The sequence below is a fragment of the Anopheles gambiae genome, chromosome 3 (genome assembly GCF_943734735.2).
Source record: "Anopheles gambiae chromosome 3, idAnoGambNW_F1_1, whole genome shotgun sequence".
NCBI lineage: Eukaryota > Metazoa > Arthropoda > Insecta > Diptera > Culicidae > Anopheles > Anopheles gambiae.
In genome coordinates, this window is record NC_064602.1 from 84,740,855 (window position 1) to 84,762,732 (window position 21,878).

The following is a 21,878-nucleotide window of genomic DNA, read 5'->3' on the forward strand; positions in this document are numbered from 1 at the left end:
TGTCTGTCTGGTTGACGTGGCTCTCCGTTCGGGGCCACTTTTGTTGATAGTGAAAAAGTAAGATGCGCAACTCTCGATCACAGAGGCACTGATTAACTGGTATGTGTGTGTGTGTGAGTGTGCATAGTGTATTGCGTGTCACCATTTGTGGACAAAAGTAGTATTGTTTCCTTATTCATTTATGCATCTTTCCCGTTTCCCCATTGCTTTACCGATCAAACTAGTACCCACACACTCTCGCACAACACACACACACATACACATATACACATGCACACACAAAAGACACTGCCCTCTAAGAGGGCAAGAAACTTTCTTAAAGATTAATCATGGTGTATGTGTGGGGGTGTATTTCTCTTTAATGATGAATCTGCTACCGGCAAAATGGTACGTCACCGGATTCACCCCCTATGGCAATCTGTTTATCTTTATCGAGCAAACCCCGTTTACTCCTTGGTTGTGGAGATTTGTATTATTCTTAATCTCCCTCCGCTTAATCTCCCCTTCCCCGCATACTCATCGCAGCCGCACCTTCATGCAAAGGCTCTATACATGCTGCAGCGCTCCTCCGCCTCCGTCTGCTGAGAGGCCGGCCGTGGTTTGTGTGGTAAAAAAAAACAGCCAACCCCACAGCTTAGGAGGTTTTCATCTTCTTGTACGGGTTCAGCACAACGGCACTGCCGGCGGTCGGTGTAGCGGATACCTGCGGTACCGGCGTCGGGATGGCGGTCAGGTTCGAGGGAATGCCTGCCTGTGCCATCGGGAACTGGTGGTAGCCGCCGGCAGCGGCTGCCGCCACCGAGTACGGTGCGCCCGGGTACATGAAGCCCTGGTTCATGAGCTGCTGCTGGGCGACGGCCGCCGCGTACGGGTTCGACCCGAAGGCGGCTGCCGCGGCCGGCATCTGTGGACGGAGGAACTGCTGGTAGGCGCCGGCCTGAGGCATGATCGGTGGCGGTGGACGGGTCGTCAGCATGGTTTGCTGCGGTGCGGCCGGCGCACTAAGCCGAGCGGCCGCCTGCGGATAGGCCGCCTGCGCGTTGGTCGCGGAAGCGGCCGCAGCGGCTGCAGCCGCCGCTGCGTACTGCTGGCTGCTCGGTTGCGGTAACAGCCCACCCTTGTTCAGCGCGACGCCGGTATAGCCGAGCGCCGTCAGCGGTTTGCCGGTAAGGGCGGACGAGCCGCCGTGCAGCTTCAGGGCGTAGTTTTTGTGCGCCACCTCTTTGGCCATGCTGGCCGCATCGGTGTAGTGTGTGCCGCCGGCCGCCGGATACTGTGCCGCGGCGGCGGCAGCAGCAGCCGCCACCAGCGCGGCATTCTGGTTCTGGGCAGCCTGGACGGCGTGCGCATGCTGAGCCGCCGCCGCTACCTGGGCGGCCTGAAACTGGGCCTGCATCGAGGCGGCGGCCTGATGGTTCGAGCTAGCGACCGCCGAGTACTGCATCAGCGGACTCGTCACCGGCACGGTGACGGCCTGCGTGGACGAGGTGGCCAGCGACTGGGCGAGCGAAACGCTGCCGGTCGTCGAGGCGGCCGAGCTGGTAGCAACGCCACTGCTCGGCGTGAGCAGATCGCCTGCGTGCGGTGTGTCGTCCTTCTCGGCGGCCGCCTCTTTCAGATCGCTCTCGGAGTGGGCCGCCTGCCCATTTGCCGCCAGATGGCTCATCGAGCCGCCGAGCGAAGCCATCGACTGTAGCGACATCGACTTCACGAGCGGTGCGTTTTTGTTGCTCATCTTCGGGCTGTTGTTGTTGAGCAGCCCTGCCACGCTGGTGCTGCTTCCAGCCCATCCCCCACTGCCCGCCCCACCCACGGACGTGACGATGGCATTGTTAGTGCCGCCGGCCCCGCTCGTCGTGTAGTACAGCCCGCCGAGTAACATCGAGGACGGTGCGTAACCGGCACTGCTGCTGGCGGCAATGGCGGCCGCGAGGGCGGCACTGTTGCCGCCGCCGCCGACGCCACCGCCACCCCCACCACTACTACTGTTGCCGCTGGTGCTGCTGCTGCTGCTGCCGCTACTGCTGCTGTTGACCAGACTCGCGAGATTATTAGCGATAGGGTTGGCTGTGGAGGCTGATGGAATATAGGTAGCGGCGCTAGAAGTGGTACTAGGGTACTCACATGACACTGGCACGAACGGCTGCTGTAGTTGCATCAGCTGCTGGTAGGTGGCGCCCGGCTGGTAGACGGGAATGCCGGATTTTTCACCGGCGGATCGCTTGAACGGGACCATACCCGGGAACGCCTGCATGGCGGGTGGGCACAGCGGCACAGCGTGCGAACAAAGAGGAAGAGAAAGAGATGGCAGAAAATGGGTATTAGAAGGAGTTGAGCGCATAAAATTGAACGATACGGAGCAAAAGAGCGACTACTAAAACAAAAACGAGTTGGCACAACATTCTGAACGACTAAATAACGAACATTAGCAAAATGGAATAGATTAGCGTGGTTTTTTGTTTGTACAAAAAGTGGGGGAAGGTATGATATGGAAACGGGTTCGTTTGCACGAGCTCTCTCGGTATTGTAAGTGGATAGTAACATGGAGACAGATAAGTACAAAGAGAAGGATAGACTAAAGTTTGACAGAGATAGAGAAGGAGAGAAAGATAAGTGCATTAGTGTTAATTTATACGGTCAGAATGAGGAAAAGCATTTTACAAGGGGTTGAGCTACGTGTGAGTAGGTTGTCAGTCTTTGACTACACGTGTTACTATTTCTAACGCGAGAGGGCAGCACAGGAAGGAGTGTATAGTAAAAGTGGTTCGTGTACTGGCTAACACATTCAGACGTGTGGTTAGATGAACATCGGAGTTTTCTGATTTCGAAGAAAGATGACCGAATAGTATGACGTGTGTACTGTTGACGAAAAATTGCTCCATTTCGTGTTTCGTTTAAACTAAAAATTAGAATAAGAAAAAATGCTCCAACACCCGAAACATAGTCCAATTGAAAGACCTCCCAAATCGAAACGTTCCACAGCCAACCGAACGGAGCCCTCAAATTCACCAACCCAAGTTTAGATAGCAACACTTCTACAGAGTCCACACAAAAAACCCCCATCGGAGATCACCAAATAATAAAGAAAGAATCGAAAGGATAAATAAAATATGCGACCAGTTAAAACTAACCGTAACCAAAAGCGAACTAGCTACTAAATAGCCCCGCTGATCACACTGATCATCAGCGTGAATACCGGGGAATGGATTGATAAAAACTGACGAACAAAAGACTTAAGAAATTACAGCAAAAATATAAATACAAACGTCGGGCTAGACGAAATAAAATACCGAAAGGAAATAAATTTAAAAAAATGAAATAAATGGCACAATTACTTACAAAGTTTTCATAGTAAATAGATCCCATCGATTTCATATCCATCTGTAGACGGGGGTTGGTTGGTTGATTTTGTTTGTTTGTGGTTTTTTTTTTATTATTATTTGTTGTTGTAGTAGTTGCAGTTGTTGTAGAAGTAGTAGTTGTTGTTGTTGTGTTGATAGTGCAATGTGAAGGTGCAGACGGAAGTGATGAAGTTAGAGTGAAAGGGGAAAGGGGCGAGTGGGTGAGCGTGGGTTGGGTTTAGAAATGTTCACGTGAAACAGTTAATCAAACAAAAACACAAAACACAAAATCAAAATGGAACATTTTTATATTGTATGACGGGAACGAGTATTTGTGAGTGTGTTTGTGAGAGAGAGAAAGAGATTATGTAGGGTGGGGAGGATCGAACAACAGGTATACAATTCATTCATTTCGTACGCGAACAAACACGAAGATGTGACAATAGGAAGATATGAGAGAGAGAGAGAGAAAGAGAGTGAGAGAGAGAAAGAGAAAAAAGCAAAGAGAAAAATGAAAACATTCATTAGTCCTGGTATGAAAGGTAACACGCACACACATACACGCATACGCAATGGGTGTGTAATATATAGAAATCAACTAAGGTAAAATCAAATTACTAAAACAATACTTAAGGTACGAAAAATGTTGTAATGATCAACGAAACTTGTAACCGCTACAAAACCATAAACATTATTTAAGGTAACTTAAAACGAACTGGTGATACAACGAGGTGATGTGGTAAACAATTGTGTTAGTAACAACACGGGGCGGGGTATTGGTTTGGTTGGGTGCTGCTTGGCGCAAAATACTTCTTGCTTCCTGCCTTACTGTTACTAAAGTTGGTGAGTATTCAGCTATGCGAGAGAGAGAGAGCGCGCGCAATAGAGAGAAAGAGTAAAAGAGACAGAGAGAGAGAGGGAGAAATAGAGAGCGCTTGACTGGGATCGGAGGATTTCCTTCGTGTTGGGTAAACCATTTTTAGTACATATTATGGCTGGTAGTAAGGGCTGGTTTTCCATCCCACACTTGCAGACACAGGTTGGGCACAAAAAACACCTAAGAAAATATATGATCCTTGCTCTAGGTTTCTCTCTTTCGAAGCCGCTGTATCGAAAAAATACAACACACGTTTATACTGCAATAGTGGTAAGTATGGTTAGCAATTGATAAAAGGAATCATAGTAGCGATCAAAGATCGTTCCGGCCGCAATCACAGCGTGCTGCTCTGCTCAAGCAGCGCCAGGAACGCTTCCATCATATTTTTAAAATATATTTCTAAATATGGAAAAGCAATTTATTTCGTATCGCGTCTTGGAATTACAGCTATATAGTTTTGCCTTTGATTAAGTTGAAGCAATATCAAGCAAAGATTTATCTGTGACAAGCATCGATCGTTTGGAAACGTGACAAATGTCTGGATTTTTGAATACGAACAATTAGTTTCCGGTTCATTGGTAGATGCAATATTTTTTAGCTCAAAATATTTTCAAGCTAAATAACTTCTATTTGCTTTCTTCTTCTAGATAAATTATATACTATATACAAACCAGCACTACAAAATAGCGGATGATCAAACGCAACAAAAGGTGAACAATGAACGAAAAAACGATACGATGGTATCCGTAGCATTGAAAGAAAAAGGGGTGGGGGAAATAATTCGTCCAAAACCGCCATAATATTGTATAATTGTCGTGCAAACTTGTCGTGCGAAGGCAGGACAAGAGAATGCCGTGTCATTCACAATAAAAAAAACAGTATCAATTGCTAACAAAAGAGAAGAAATATAAACGATTACAGAACAAAATCAGTGGTTCGCTAAAGGCCGAACGAATGTAAAGATGTGACCGTTGTTTACTGATGGAATGGACCTTAAATCGATAATCGTTATTAATGTCAGCAACAAAAGGGAAAGCATGGTTTAAATTGTTAGTAGAGCACCAACAGCCCGCTCCAAATATTATTAGTTCGTATTGTGGGTGGTTTGATTGTTGTAGTACGTTTGTTAGTGTCAGGATGATAACGGGGGGAAGAGCAGAGATAATTGCCATGGAATAACAGGGAAGTGGAAGAGTTTGTTTTTAATTAATACATAATATTTTAAAGAAAAAACCAACTGTAAACTTAAACATTTAACATTAAAGTAAGTAAAAAATATGAAATTATTAATTAATCAGTTTTGAGAGGGAAGTCCAAATCAAAAATAAATAAAACAACACAACAAAACTAATGTTTTTAGTTACCGGGAATTAATCATGTTTAAGGGATTAGAAAGGAATAAACTCGTAATAAGAACAAACCCCTAAAAGATAATGTTAAATTTTAAAAGGAAACAACAAAAATACACTAAAGGAAAGGAATTACACGAAACTAAGGGGGAGGGGAAGGGAGAGAGAAAAAAAATAAAGATGGCAATACCATTTGTATCATGTCACTATCAGCTGCACGCTTTTTGCCAACCTCCAGGGGAGACTGGCCGCCAGACATGGACAGCTGGCTCGTCGAAGTGACAGCCCCGGGCGGTGGCGGTGGTGGTTGGAGGGGACCCATGGTAGCAGCGGCAGCGGCGGCGGCAGCGGCTACAGCGGCCGCAGCAGATACGGGTGCAGTCTAATGATTCGTTAGGTTAGAGAGAGAGAGACAGCGTTCGAAAGAGCAGGTGGTGGTGTGTTGTGTACAGTATTTTGTAGGTGTATGTGTGTTGTGAGCATATGTATTGAGGTGGTGTGTGTATGTGCGTTCCGCATAATGCAACCGCGCAGGAGCGTATTTGGGTGGCAAGCGGGTATAAATGTTTCAACAAAATGCGTATCGTTAAGCCGTCCAAGTGTGCGTGTATTTCGGTTGTTCGTGTGTGTGTGGTTTGTACGGTTTTGTCGGGCAGTAGAGAAGTAAGTAGTGCAGGTAGTTTTTGTACAAATTAAGTTAATGTTTGTTTGCAACGTTTCGATTCGTTTGGATTCGTGTACCGGTTCCGAGGTGTGTCCGAGAGTGGTGAAGGGGGTGTATTTTTGAAACAAAGAATAAAAAGAAGAAGAAGCATAACAAGCAATGGTTTAATTAAATATGTTTCTATAAAATTTCGATAATAATAACAAATACAAAACACAACATACAAGAAAGAAAATATCAACAAAATATAAAACACATATCAAAGAAGTGGGTACAATGAAAAGGAAAACGAAAAACGCAAGAAGAACAGAAGAAGAAAAAAAAAATAACAACGATGAAATGGATAAAAAGCGCAAACAAACTAGACTAGAAGAAACTAATACAAAGAGGAGAAAGAAACAAAAGACGAAACAATAACACGCAGACGCAGTGAAATGACGAAACAAAATTAACCACTAAATTAATTATTTTCATTTCGATGATGTTTTCTTGTGAAGAAGAAAGCAATTTTGTTTCAACTATTTTCCATGTTTGCGAACCAACAGATGCTGTTACTCGTTAAAAATGTCTAAGAATGTGTAACAATTTCATTGGTTTTGTTTTTACGTGCTCGAGTTTATAGCAACGATACTGATGTTCCATATTTTGATTGTACTTATTTTATCATTTTAAATAAAATAATGTATCTCGTAGTAAGACTTGTATTAAATCATTTTGAATACACTCATCTTAGTATAAACTATTAAACGCTTTGCTGGTAGTTTTTTTGAACTGTATACAATTTCACAACGTGTGGATGTGGTTTGGTAAGCCTTCACAGTCCGGAGATATCTAGAGTACGACTTATTCACAGTACGCCGATGAATAGATGAATATTGCAATGCAGAAATCATGTGAAACAGAAGAAGAAAATAGTGCATGCAAAATGAAACATCTTCGTGTAGACTGTGAAAGAAATCAAACGAGCGAGAAAGAGAGCAGACGCAGCACAGAGATAGATACGCAATGGACGGTAAAGGAAGGAAGGCAGATAAAATACTTATTTGTTCAATACTTTCAACTGATGTAAACAGCCAAAATCGAATGAAAGAAAATTGTAAATATTTACAATATTTGTTTTTTTTTTTCAGTACAGCTGTTCACAACAAACATTCCGAGCGTTTGCGCTTAACGAAAGGGGTTTTATTGCATCCAGCATAATAGCTCGCTATCACTGCATATCAAAGGAACGTAAGAATGAGCGCAATTTTTTATTCTTTTTTGGCTTTCGCTGCTTGCCTTAAAGCGCTAAATAAAATCAATAGATAAGAACGAAAAAAAAAACACTAGTAGTTTGTTGTAAAAGTGAAGAATATTACGAATTTATGTTCAACATTTCTTGAGTGGATATTTTAACCACATTGTATTGGTACACCTCTGCTTTCTTTCTCATTGCCTTAAAGCTACACTATTCGTACACTACAGGAACAGAGGAGGTTTTCTATTCTACTATTAATATAAAGTTGTGAAACATTGTTAGACAAGGTGTCGACTACTGACACGGCACTGTTGTATGGCGAGAGTCACGCTGTGGATGCTACGGGACTACTGTGTTTATAGTTCCTGAGTAGGGGGCCATTGCTTCTGGCTGCCGAAGGACTTCTTCATGGAGCTACCCTAGAGGTGTACGCTTGTTCGAGTTGCTGTGTGGTGTGTTTATGGGAAACGAACGACAACTACACTACTACGCAAAGTAAATACCGAGGGCCCTCTGGACAACTGTTCATGTAGCTTTATGTCTGGAACTTTCTAAGTCTACATTCAGGAAGGTGCCTGTGAAACTATTTCACGAAGGATATCGAACTGGCAAACTGGCGATGGAATGGTAAACATTGGTTTAGGGATCAAACTAGAATGTGTGTTGATGGTGTGTTTGTGTGTGTGTGTGTGTTTGAGTGAGTGGACGGATTTTATTTTCTCTATTTTAGTAGTGATAGTAGTTGCAGTTGGTGTCACTCTGGAATAACGGGGGGAGGTTTGTGAGAGGAGAAAGAGCAGAAAAAGAAACACACAACACATGTAGAGATAGGTAAGGTATACATGGTTACATAGAGAGAAAGAGAGAGATTGAGAGAGAGAGAGAAAGAGAGAGATAGAGAGAGTGATAGAAAGATAGAGACATAAGGTGTAAGTGGAAAAGAAATAGAGAGAAAATAAAAGTGGATAGCAAGATGAGTTTTATAACTATAAAAGTAGAAACAGAAAATAACAAACGATAGCATGGATATCAAAATGAAACAGATGGAAACTAATAAAGAGCAACATCATATTGCTGATACAATGAAAAAAATCAACAGAAAAAGAGGGAAAGTGAATGCAACCATTGTTAAGAACTAAAGTTTCAAGCAAGAATGGAAAAGAGAGCAAATAAAAGTGAAAATAAATAAAAACACTCTTTATAGATGTAACAAAAGTACAATGGAAAATATAGCTGGGTAAAACAGTAAAATAAAACTAATCAAACGTGGCAGTGAGGTAAGAGATGGTGAAAAATGACGAAATAAAACAAAACAAACTAAAAAGGAAAAGAAACACATCGAAACGAAAACGATCAGAAACGCACACAGAAAAAAAACACATGAACGAAACAAAAGACTCGAAAAAAGAAGAAGAAAAAAAAACACAAATCAGAAGTATTTTCTTTTTTTTTTGGTTTTGTTGTTTTGTTGGATTAAATAGCCATACCGCGGTTGCGCGTGACTGCGCTGCTTTTATTTGAGCCTGCAGGTGCAAGGGAGGATGGAAGTAGCGACAAGGTTCACGAGCGCATCTACCCTTCACGGCATCCATGCACACCGTGACGGAACCGTCTTCGTGTGTTGTAACGCTCTCCTGCGGATGAGCAAAACGGCATTCGGACTCAGCTCGCTTGCAGGCACCGCGCATGAATTCGCGACATACCTAAAGACATTATCGGCTAATTGATGTTTGTCTTCATATTTGTTTGTTGTTGTTTTTTTGTTTTTTAATTGGTAGGTTAGTTTGGAGAGGTTTGATTGCATGTTTTGTTTTTGGTTGTTGTTTTCAACATTGGATTTGATGGGATAGTAAGTTGAGGAGGAAACGGGTATTGTTTTTTTTTTTCTAGTAGCTGGAGCAGTTTGCATAAGATGCACTTTTAGTATCGTTTTGTTTGCACAGGAATACATAAAAAAAGGGGAGGTAGTGGGGTAAAAACTTAGTCCTAAAGTTATTTTCATTGCTTCACAATAACGTGTTAAGAAAACTGCGAGCAATGCAAAACAACAGAACAACGCAAAATCGTAAAACAAAACAACAGCACAAACCAAGAGTACGTTGTAGTAGTAGTAGTAGTAGTAGTAGGTGGTATTAGGTGAGCATAAAGTAAATATTTTGCAATCATAATGCGGTATATAATCGCTTGCTGTTCACTGTAATGCCATTAAAACAGCGAATTGAAAAAAAAAAACATATAAACAAAACGAACAGCATCAGGCACAAATGCAGAAAAAAACAGGGCGAGCAGAGTAGCAGCAGTAGCAGCAATTGTGTTAGCAAACAAAAAGCCATATTAAAAAAAGAAAATAGCAAAAATTGATTTGAAAACTGCACTCTTTATGTTGCGTGTACTCACGCCCACGTTTGCAGCATCCCCAGCAAAGGATGCGAGAAACGTACAAGAGTCCAATTGGGGTAGAATTTGAAGAAAAGAATTCAAAATAGGCAGCCGAGTGTTGGAAAAATTGAGAAACAAAAACAAAAAAAAAAAACAAAACAATGCACATTGATCTCATATGGCGAGCGTTAGCATTAACTGTATGGTGGTGTTGCTTCAAAGCGAATCATAAGGTGGCATCGAACATTGTAAATAGAAACTCATACAGAAAGGAGACTCAAAACAAGAGCGATAGAAAAATAGAGGAAATAATTTGACTTGAATATTTTAATGTGTGCCAGGGCGCGTAAAGAAAAAAAAAAAAAAACAACTAAACGGTTTATTTGGTTTTTGCGAAATTATACTGAGCAACCAATAAAGAGGATGATTTGTTTCTTGGTGAGAGTAAACATATAGTAGGATATTTTAAAACTGATCAACTTTATAAAGGACTTATTTTTAAGTGAAATTGGCATACACCATTAAAAATTATTTACAGTTTACTAGCAAAACTGTCTTAGTGTATGTCACACTTTGAACCAACTTTATTGTGGTGCATTAAGTATGAAAATAAATAATTAGTTATTTGTTTAACAATTTATTGCAAAAATTGCCGGAATTTAGACTTGTTCGTAGCAAAACGCCTGAATGCATGCAATCGATATTGCATAAGCACAGTTTGTATTACTATTTGGCAAATTTAATCGTTTTTAAGTATCACATTTTGAGTATTTGAGTAATTTGTTGATCGGAAAAGGTATTCGTTTTTGGTCAGGTTTACAAAGGGATAGAACAAAACAAAAAAAATAATTGAAATTATATCATTCTTGTTTTGCATTTTTCAAAAAGGGGAAATATCGGATGATGTTGTGTTATTTGCAAGCGGAAGGTTACTCAAGTTATCGCTTGGGCTTCTTTGGCCATGTGTGGCGGGACGATTTGCAACGTTTCCGTTTGCCAGCACAGAGAGCAGAGTTATACAACACGCTCGCATTCATGATTATTCATCACAAAGCAGGCAAAACAAGCCGAACGGATCACAGGCTGACACCAGTGAGTAGGACGACGGAAGGGGTAGTACTGAAGTCGTGAACACATTAACGGAGGGAAGTAGAGGGAAGTTTCGTAGTTTCGTAACGGGCGGGTTGCTTTCCTCTGCTTACACCGTGGGCCAGGAGTGGTTGCAGGGCAGCATACTTTTCTTCAGACGAAAAGACAATTGAACCGCAGCACTGGGGAGCATATTCGATTCGGTGCGTCTGTGTGAGTGGGCGATAGTGTTCCAGTGTGTGGAAGTTTGGTTGTGGATTCAGAAAGAGCACACACACACTCACTCGAACACAAACACAGAATGAACATGAATGGCACTGCACGGATGGGTCGACGGGAGAAAGGTACAATCGAAATATGTAAGAGTGTGACAAAGAAATTGTGATATAGAAAGATAGAAAATGAAGTAGACAGTGAGAGAAAGAGAGAGGGAGAGAGAGAGAGAGAGAGAGAGAGAGAGAGAGAAATAGAGGGAAAAGAGACATAGAAAGAGAAAGTGGGAGAAACATAAATCGGTGTATTGGGAGGAATACGTGAAAGTGTTTGTGTTTGTGTGTTGGGGGGAAAAGGTGAAGCCATTTCGATGGCTTCCGAATGACACGCGTGTTTTGTACTGAATGTTTTACCAGCAATATACTAAGTGAGGGAAGAAGGGGTTTACAGCGATTTTCACTAGAAGGATGTTACGTCCTTTTTTTTAGTACACACAGTATAATCAGATGTTGATGGATTGACTAAATCGAGGGTTTTGTTTCAATGTTATTCGATACGGGATAAGGGTAAACAAACCAAAATGAACTTAAACCGTCAATGTCTAAAACTGACAACAAAAAAACAGACCAACTGGTAGCGGTGATGAAACTAATTTGAATAACAGTGTAAAATGCAATAAAATACGAGGTATAGAAAGTGTTTCTAAAGCTAAAGAGAAATCTATCTAAATACATACGCTAATGGAAAGTAAACGAACGTGTGCATTCACTAGTGTTTAAAAGGAGTATATGAAAAAAAAACCGACAGCTCGAACAGTGATACGAATTTGGACGGCTTTACATCACAGTTTCAGATAATCTCATTCGATCGTTGAGTGTTAGAGCGTTGCGTTATGTTTGCTACGTAATTATCTTACAAACTATTATCTTATTCTGTACACAGCGGCTAGTATGTAAACGCAAAACACCGAACACCTTTGAGTAATAAATAAAAAACTAACTCTATTCTAAAATCGCGTCATTATCGAGATGTGAGCAGTTTGTATCACACAAATACATAGAGAACAAAAACGAGCAACAGCAAAGAGAGAAACGGCGGTTATCATATCGCAAGCGAAATTATCTTCTTTGGTTATTCGGCTAGCTACAACTAAATGCTGCTTGGCTCGGCAATGCACTGCTGTATTTACCCCGCACGGCACGGGGAAGTGGTTTGGTTTAACGTTTAAACTCTTAATTTTTTAGCTACAGCAGCTATATCGGCCTTTTATGCTACTCTATCTTTAATTTTCTATCTATAGCAAGCAAACACAGAACGAAAGCGCTTATGTATCGTATTCAGGGGGTCGCTTTTCTATTGCCTAGCACCTAGCAGCTGATGAACAAACTTCAAACGCGTGGCGTGTGATTTATTGGCATTCAATCAGAGTGAATGTGGTCGAAGCTATTTATAGTCCATTAAAAGCGCTTCGCTGAACTGCAGCCAGGCAGCTTTTTTTCAAAAAACCACAGCAACCGGGTGGTGCTGCAAGGTACAGCAGCTTTTTTCTGTGCTTCGCCTGCAAGCTACAGCCATTCAGGCGTTGCAGTGGCTGAGGTATCATGCAACTTAGCAGGCCCGTAATGTTGATGTATCGCTGCGGTACTTAATAATTAATTACTGGCCAGGAAGTGTAAGCTGTTTCTAGTATCGTGTTTAATTACCAATAAAATCAACGGCCAAGAAATCAGGGATCAATGACTGATGGCATGAATAAACTATCGAACGCAACCATCTGACACTGATGGAGGCGCCCGGTGGTTCAAGTAAAATAACACTAAATTGAACGAAATAAGTACAACTTCTTATTGTTTTCTGTTCTAAACAATTGATTGTACAATGTTTTGAAAAAAAAACTATAATTATATATTAAAAGAAGCGTCAATCAGTAAAATTTCCGGCAGTTAACAATGCGAGTAAAATTATTCCAATAGGTTAATGGAGAAGCCTGGTGCTTCATGAAAAGTGATCCCAGTTTAGCGCTAAGCCTCGCCATGATCCAGCCTCGGTACGCATGCCGTAATTTAAACTGACCATTGAAACATGCCGCTTGCGTTGCAGTGAACCCTCCCATCGCACACTGCCCCCAAGCGCACCCCAAAACTGCACAAACGGCAGCCGGGAGACCGAGACCCGCATGCTGAATTGGCATGTGCTGTGCGGCGCCAAATCGATTGTAGGTCAGATCGAGCCGTCGCTGCACATTTCACGGCTGACCGGGCAAACAAATGTCCCTCGTCCGTTCCGGCACGTTCCGGGACGGTGCAGTTTGCCGCCTGCATCCGACATGCACACACGCAGACACACAAACACACATAGACACACGTTCACCCACATGCTGCTGGGGGAGCTTTTTCACGCTTGCCGGCGTCGATTTGTCACATGTTTATTTGTATGCGAAATGAAAATCAGATTATGTTTCGAACCGTACACGCCCGTTCGGTCCATTTCACTAATGGGCTCGTCGCCCGTTGCCCGCACGCGCCCGCCTCGATGCTCTTTAGTTCGGCTGATGTTATGTCACGGAATTTCTTTTTTTTGTTGTTGCTTTTGTTCGCTTTACGTTTTGCTGCCAAAGGTGATGTACACAACACGGCGGGGTGTACTCGCGCATTCCGGGTGTGACATTTGGGCAAATTTTGCAACTTCATTGAATCTCGCTTTCACTGTTTGCGCTTTCGCACGGGGCGTTTGGGGGTGTCTATTCTAGTGAGTGATCGTATTTCGGCTGTACCCGCTGTCCAGCCTAATAGATCTCACATTTAAGCGCTTGAAGTTTTGTTCATTCTACAGCTGCCAGAGTGTTGCTTTCGTTCTAATATTGGCATTGTAGCTTAGGCACGCGTTTGTAAAGCCTTTTTTTAACTTTTGAGTCCAACTATAAATAATATTATCGATCCTTTTTGTGTACTTCTACAGTACAATTCGAATTTCCTGATTGCTTTTCCGTACGCAATGGGTTTGTGTGTTGCAATGTTGCATTTATTTGTTATTGTTGAGCAGTAAATGAATCAAACGTTTGACAACCGTGCGCAGAAGCGTAGAGAAGAAGAAAGATGCAGCAAGACAAGACATTGAGTTGAGTTGAGATATGGATAAATATATGCGTATAAATTGTATTAATATTTATAAGTGTGAATATCGAGTATCGAATAAACCTTTCATAATCGAACAAAGGTGAAAACGAATGGAACATCGAATTAGAGAACAAAAACACATTCCGAAGTTTTTGAGCACGAAAGTGGACAACGGAATGAAAAAGATGTACAAAACAAAATTATATACTGACAAAGAAAAACAAAAAAAACAAAAACATCAATCTGGTTCGTTAAATTAGTTGTGTTAAACACATTATTTACAGCAAGTTGGTTGAACAAATCATGGATTTCTAACACGCACGTTGGTAAAAATGAACAATTGTCTATTCAAATCACACAACGAGTTTTTTTTTTGCCCCATATAAAAATGTAACAGTTAGCTCTAATGTGAGTTTGCTTTAAAGTTTATTTTGCTACGTTAAGCACAAAGAAACATAAACAGTAGTAACTGTACAAACATACAGATTATTTCATACAGATTAATTTCTCCTTCCTTTTGTACGTTTTATATTTATCTCCTCCCGTTAAACAGGCAACGAGCTTTGTTGGCAGTGTTTTACTGGGACAGATCACTTGCGTTAACAAATACGAGTAGCACAATCAAGGCGAATTTGTGTTGCCAAATTTGGTCTGATTTTTGCTAACATTTCTTTAGCGCTTGCAACTGTACACGACGAAACGTAGCGAACGGTACGTGAGTGAACGAGAAGAACGTATAAACAAAAAACAGTACAGTAAAGTAAATTTAGAGTGGGTGCAGTAAGAGTAACGGTTACCAAGAAAAATGGGCAGTAAATAATGTATCTATCTATGCGACAATAAAACGGGAGGTTTTATTTTCTTGGAGCGGAAACATGGGATGCACTAGATCTTACAGCTAAATGAGTTGCCCCCGCTAGTGGTCGGGAACGACAGTGAACAGTTAGGCAAACTAACAACGGGAGGGATTTGGTTTGTTGTTGAGCGGGGACGTATCAGTAAAGGTTTTGTTCACATACAACTCAAAAAAACACTATCTAGACAGGGTGTGTGAGATATGGCCGGAAGCGAAGGACAGTTTGGAGGAGGGGATTGGATTTGATCGAGAATGTGGGAAGGGAATGGGAGAATTTTGGGTGTTTTTTTTTTGGTTCATTTGTTGTAATTTTCTAGACTAGGTGGTTTATTCTATTGGCCCGGCTTCGTAGGGAAGCCGCACCCGGGCGAACGCAGCTATTATAGGGAAGTAGGTTCTAGTGGGGGGGGAAGGGGGGTGGGGTATTTTTGTTAACAAGAATCCAGCGACCAGTGGAACACTGGGCACACTTACCTCGAGCCTGTCGGAGCGTGGAATTTTCTGTTGCGTCGAGACGACGGCCTGCTGCACTACCGGGCCCAGCTGGGACACGCTGGACGGGTCGGAGACGGGACCGAGCAGGGTCGGTACCAGGTGGCCGGGCTGAAAGTATGGACTGTAGGTGCTCGCTGGCATACTAGCCAGGTAGGGATTGGTTGCCTGTGTCAGTTGGGGGGTGAAGTTGTTTTATTTTTTTTTTTTTTGAGGAGGAAGGTTATTGCACATTGTTTTACGGGAGAAGGAATAGTGGGAACAGCCGAAACGAGTGTGGGAAAGGGTTGTGAAGAGGAAGAGAGAAAGAGAAAAAGAAAGAAACAAAAACGAATTAAAGCATTTTTAGTTAGTGTGTAAACCCGCCCAATGTATGGTTTTTGGGATGGTTTCCGGGTGGTTGTGGTGATGGTTTGGGGAGAGGGGGAAGGGAATGGCAAATCAGTGAGCTGCTCCGTGCTCGCTGTGAGGACGTAATCAGGCAAAGGAGAAAGGAACATCAATTTGCAAAGCCAACGCCCTGCTTAAGCGCTTATTTACGCATTGTTTGGCGGAAGAATACGGGAATAGGGGTTCGGTGGCGTAAAAAAGGTAAAGAGGCAGGAGGGTTAGAGAGGCAAACACGAGTGTATGTGGATGTACAAGCGCCTGCGTGTGTGTGTACTGCGACATTGAGAAAAAAAAGGGTAGTAATTTTCCTTAGTGGTACGAGATTTCGCTGTTTGCTACCAGGTGGCGCTGCTATTTGTTTTTGCTTTGTTTTGGTGTTCTATGAAGTATAAGTATATAAAGTCAAAAAACTAAAATTAACTGGGATAAAGTACTATCGAAATTTTACTAAAATAGGAAAGAAACTGTACGAAATAGATAAAACAAGGATACACTAGAATATCCTTCAGAACGGGATTTCAGAAGCGTACTACGCCTATATGCACGCATTTTAAATGAAAGTGAAAAGGTTTTTTATTTCTGGATTCATATTCAATGTGTCTAATTTTTGCGATTACAAAGTCTGGATCAGATCTATTGTAAATGTTAAACAAACAAATATATCGCAGCTTTCTTTAGGTTTAGCCGGATTATATTTGTTTTTGAGGAAGTAGGAAGCGATGCATACGTCCATGAACACCAAACAAAATAAAAACTTTAAACTATTGTCCGTCAACTAACGTTACTATACCTTCACGCGCTATAGACTCTTAAAATAAGACACACACACACATACACACACCGGTAAGCAAACAGCGCAAAATCTCTATGAAGAAAACCCCTGCTAAATGAGTAACATCTTCTATACAAATAAAAACACTAACAACACCATGGTAGCAAATGAAGGTAACTAGGCTCATGCACCTCATACACACGCAAAGGCCTGGTGGGCTACATCACCGCACACATCGAGAAGCCCAACTATTGCACTTGGTCCCGGGGTACGGTGCCCGGGAACCGATCTAAAGGACAAAGATCTGCAACTGAAAAACTGAACCACCGTCAGGGGGATGGAGATGGCTCCAAGTGAAACGGGTTGATAGGGCCCGTGAGATACAGGTGAGGCAAACGATTTTAGTGAGGATGGAGGGTAAATGGGGAGAGAAATGATGATTGGAATGTCGGAATTCCAACGGTCGCCCGCTCGCTCTGTAGCTCCGACACTACTACCCTGCGTCTAGAAAAAAAAACATGAATAGCGACAAAATACGCACACACACAAAAACACACACACACACACAAACATAATGACGGGGGTTCTCAACCCCCGTGTGTACGAAGAGCAGCAGCAGCAGCAGCGGCGGCAGTAGAGTAGCACAGCAGTAGAGAGTAGCGGCAGTATCATAAGCAGCACCCACAAGCAGCAATTGTTCAGGGAAACCCCCTTCAGGCTGTATGAGGTGTTGTTGCTTCGTAATTTGTGGTCTGTGAGTACGTGGGGCTGTACGAACTAAGCACTAAGTCAAACAACGCATTGATCAATGCTCGCAAACGTGGTTCAGGCGAAGCGAAGGAGACAGATAGTGAGTCAGAGCGGTGGTTTGAAGCCAGCCAGTATCGCTCGGTTATTATCGGAATGATAGGGACGCGCGTTCCCAAAACTGTTGAATCTAAATTGGAAGCATGCAGAGTAAGGCAGTTTCGTATACATGTTTGTTTGGCTGGTAAAGGTATGTAATGACTAAACAAAGAAAGCACACAGGAAGACACTCTTAACCTAGTGAGTCACTCTCTAAAGCACGCATACAGAGCACAAGGATACACACGCGGTAGAAAAAAAAAAACACAACTGGTAGGTGGTCACCGTGCGATGGATCTCACAAATGCTGAACTATCTAAAATCTTTTTTTTGTTGTTGTTGTATCCAACCACGTCACTTCAAGGTGGGTTACCTGAAGCAGACACTGTCCATGCAAATCATTCAGTAGTGGAACAAAAAGTCTTATATTTGTAATAAAATCATAACCATTAATGATTAATCTCTTTCCATAAGAACACATGTAAAGTTGGAAACAAACTTCAAAAGAAACAAATAATGATCGCTCAACATAAAAATGATATTTGAACTATCTATTAAAACTAAGTATTAGAGGTTGAAGCTGGTAAATCTCTGTGTAAGAAACAAGAACAGGAACGAAGGAACAGAAAACATGTACCAAAGGGAGGAACATGTTATACAATTATGTCTGAATAAAGTGAAGCAAATGGGAGCATTTAATACAAATTAATTGAACGATTTGGTCTACACACTTCCGAAATTGATGTAAAGCGGTACGTAGAAACAATATAAATTGAAAAATTTCATCCTCAACGTGTTACGTGTATTTAACTCTATTCGAAGAGAAGGTGTAAGTAAAGATTGTTGATAGTATTAGGTAATTTAAGTAGTAAAAATTGAGAAAAAAACACAAAAACTAAAGAAAAAATGCGATAGAGCACGATCTCTGGTGTCGTCCACCAAAGTGTCTCCGCGTTTTACCATCCACATATCAAACTCGAAACAAAAAAAAAAAAATAGAGAAATAGAAAAACATAATTAAGGGGCACAGGCATGTAAAGGCAATTGTGGGGTAGTTCAAGTTCAGTGGGGAGTTCAGTAAAGAAAGGTATTAAATTCATGAAATTGCGGGGCGGGGCCGGTGGAATTGGTGGTGGAGCAAAAAACGAGAGGGAGAGAGAGAGAGAGAGAGAAAAAAAAACAAGACAATCCCGCACCGAATCGGTGCGGTGTCGTCTGTGTTGTGAGTAATTACTTTGCAGGTGGTGGTAGTATTGTTGTTATTGTTGTTACTGTTGCCGTTGCAGTGGTTACTGGTGTTATTGTTGCCGGGGGCACTGTGACTGTGGCCGTTGACGACGGTGCTGCTACCGTTGCTGTTGGTGGTGGTGTTGGTGCTGCCGATGCCGTTCGTGCCGTTACAGTGCGTCACCCCGTTCGTTGGCGGCGGCGGCGGCGGTGCATTGCCGTTGTGGTGGGTAACGACGGCAGTCGGACTGTGGCTAACGACGTACGTCGTGTACGGTGGTGGCGGTGCCGTGCCCCAGGCCAGTGTGAACCCGAGGGCAGCGGCGGCCGCGGGCGGTACGGCCGTGGCCACGGTCGTCGCAACTGTTGCGCCGTTCTGCCGTGGCGGAAGACACACACACACACATACACACGAAGGTACACAAAACAAAGTAGTTTGGGAGAGATAGATAGAGAGAAAGAGAGAGATATATATAAAGGGAGAGATAGTCAGATGAACAGAGAGAGATAGAGGCAGAGTTAGAGAGACAAAGAGTGAAAGGCAGAGATACAAATGATCTGCCACGCGGTTTTGTGTACGGGAGGCGTCTAAGGGAATTCCAGAGCTGTTAGTTTGGTTAGTTGTTTAGTTTATTACTGAAATATCTTGTTTCACTGTGGACAGCATCGAACAAAAGTTTATGTTTCAGTATCACATCGTGCTACACGTCACAACAAAATCGTCACTGGTGAACTTTATCCAATGATTTGCATAGCTTTAGGCGTTTTGCCATGCGTATTGCGTACTTTTTAGGGCAAACTTTACTAGCTAGCCAACAAGTATGCAATCTGCAACACAAAAGCTCTTCATAAATGAAATCAACTCGATAAAATCGTCCGGACATGTTGATACCTCTTAATAGTAGTATTTATCGAATGAAAATGTAGAATAGAAAACATTGGAAATTAGATTAATCAGAATGAATGTCGAATAGTAGGCTAGAAGTTATATGGCATTCAGTCTTACTTGGGGGAAGTTTCAGCAGAATACAAAACCGATACAAAAACTAAGCAGATGATGCAGAGGAGAAAACTGAGGCAAGCACTCCCAGCAGGCGGGGTACACCGTGCACAAGAAGTTTGAGTGGGAAGGCAAGCCATGGGGGAAGAATCGTGTAACCATTCTGGAGTATCTCTAACAAAAGAAAACAACCAAGGACCTCTGCCAAAGTTGCACAGCCCATGCAGCGAAAATGCCAATGCTTCTTTGCTTCGTATCTAGCTAGCCCTGGCCCAAGCGAAAGCAATCCCTCGCCCTGACACTGGATCCTAAAACGAGCTGCAATTTGCGGTGTTCTACGAGGCCCTGCTGCTGGTCCACGGTTTGAGGTCTACTGCGAAAGTACCCAAGGAGGCACCCTAAATACAAGCGATACTGTGTCGGTACTGTCCCTCGCTTGTGAAGCGGCAAAAGAGGCAAGTTTGAGGGATGGAAGATGGCACCACCGCATATCCACCGGACCAGGGTGGAGAAGAAACTGGGACACGCTTACCGATCGTACGCTCGAGGAAAAGGCTAGCACAGACGGTTGACGGTACTTTGGTGATAGCTCGTCGCGATCGTTTGCTTCACTCGGACCACCTGCACTAACAATGCGTCCTGCCTTACACTGGTGAGAGCGGTTGGTCGTACCGTACCTCTCAATACCTTAAAAATTACAACAGAACAAAGTAAGTTAAGGATGGTTGGCAAACGTTGGAGAGTATAGGTCGGGGAAGGGTGTAGGCGAAGAAGAATGGCCGCTAGGTGGTGGTTCCTGTCAAAAACATCACTTGACGCCGCTGTTTCGTGCTTAATTTGTGCACTTCCATTGCACAGCCTCAAAACGAACGATTCACGACCTTAGTTTCGGGAAAATCTGAAGTATCTTGAGGTAGCGGACCGAGCGTGCTCGCTCGTTCTATCACTAATTACTGCGCTTGGGGCGCGAATTTGTTGCGCCCACCGAAGGTACACTCAGCTGGATGAAAAGGTATAAATCAATTCAACCACGACTGTAGAATGAGTTGATAGCAATTAAAAGTCTGAAGCCTCTTGACGACACACACTTCTGAGCCGTGGAATTCTGGAGTGAAGTGAGGCAGCCGACATTGCAGATGTGAAACGAGTTTATGATTTTATGAAGCAGCGGAAGAAATTTGAGAGTGTTTGTTTTTAGGTTGATTCGAATTGTATTAGATTGCAAAATGCTAAGGGAAACGAAAAGATATATGTGGGGAAACAAAAACAAAAAACGCATAAAAAGATGCAGCTTTGTTTGGTTTGGTTATGTTTTTCTTCCTCTCCGTCTATATTGTAATAGCGAGCAGCCGTGTTAGAATTTCAGGCAAATAATTAGCAAAAAAAAACATTAGTATTTCTCTCAGAAAAATTCTCACACACGCGAACACAAACAGTCGTCTTTTCTGTTAAGGAATTGAATGTAGAGATAATTGGTTTGAGGTTGATGCGTTTACAAGCAGCTCCTTCACAACGGCACGCGCAACAATTCACAAAGAAACGTTCACGCCTATCGCATGCAGGCAGTCCCAAGATATCGCGTAAGACATTTCTCTTCTCTTCCCAGAACGCTTGTATGGGGACGACGTTGGATGACGCTTACAGATCTCTTGCTGCTCTTGCTCACTGCTGCAGCTCTTCTGCTTCTTCTTCTTGTGGTGTTGTTGTGTTGCTTGGGTAGCCCGCAAAGGTTTACCCGGTAAACGAAATCATAACGAGCGAGCGAGCGAACGTGACGTGTGACAGAGGGAGAGCATGGAAAAGCGCGCAACATAAGGAGTAATGAGAAGAGCTTTGTGGGGAAGAAGATGAAGTGGGTAGGTGAGGTGATAGACGCGATTGATGCGACGATTCGGATTCCGATGAAAGGATGAGTATTCCAATTGGGCACAGATGAATGATAGACGGTTGTGACGAGAGTTCGATGATGGGAGGAGCATTAAATTCAGGTTACAGATACGATTGAGTCACGGGTATGGCGAAACAAAATC

At 42.8% G+C, this 21,878-nt stretch overlaps 1 protein-coding gene across 1 annotated transcript in view; it reads right to left on the bottom strand.

The window, feature by feature from the left end:
• Nucleotides 1-634: 634 nt before the first annotated feature.
• LOC1271202 (uncharacterized) overlaps nt 635-21,878 on the bottom strand; it is a 300,952-nt gene continuing 279,708 nt past the window's right edge. The window contains exons 5-7 of the mRNA XM_061656117.1: nt 15,596-15,781; nt 3,340-3,381; nt 635-2,248 (exon numbers count right to left, since the gene is read on the bottom strand). Of these exons, the coding sequence (XP_061512101.1) occupies nt 635-2,248; nt 3,340-3,381; nt 15,596-15,781 (1,842 nt within the window). The remainder of the gene's footprint in view (nt 2,249-3,339; nt 3,382-15,595; nt 15,782-21,878) is intronic.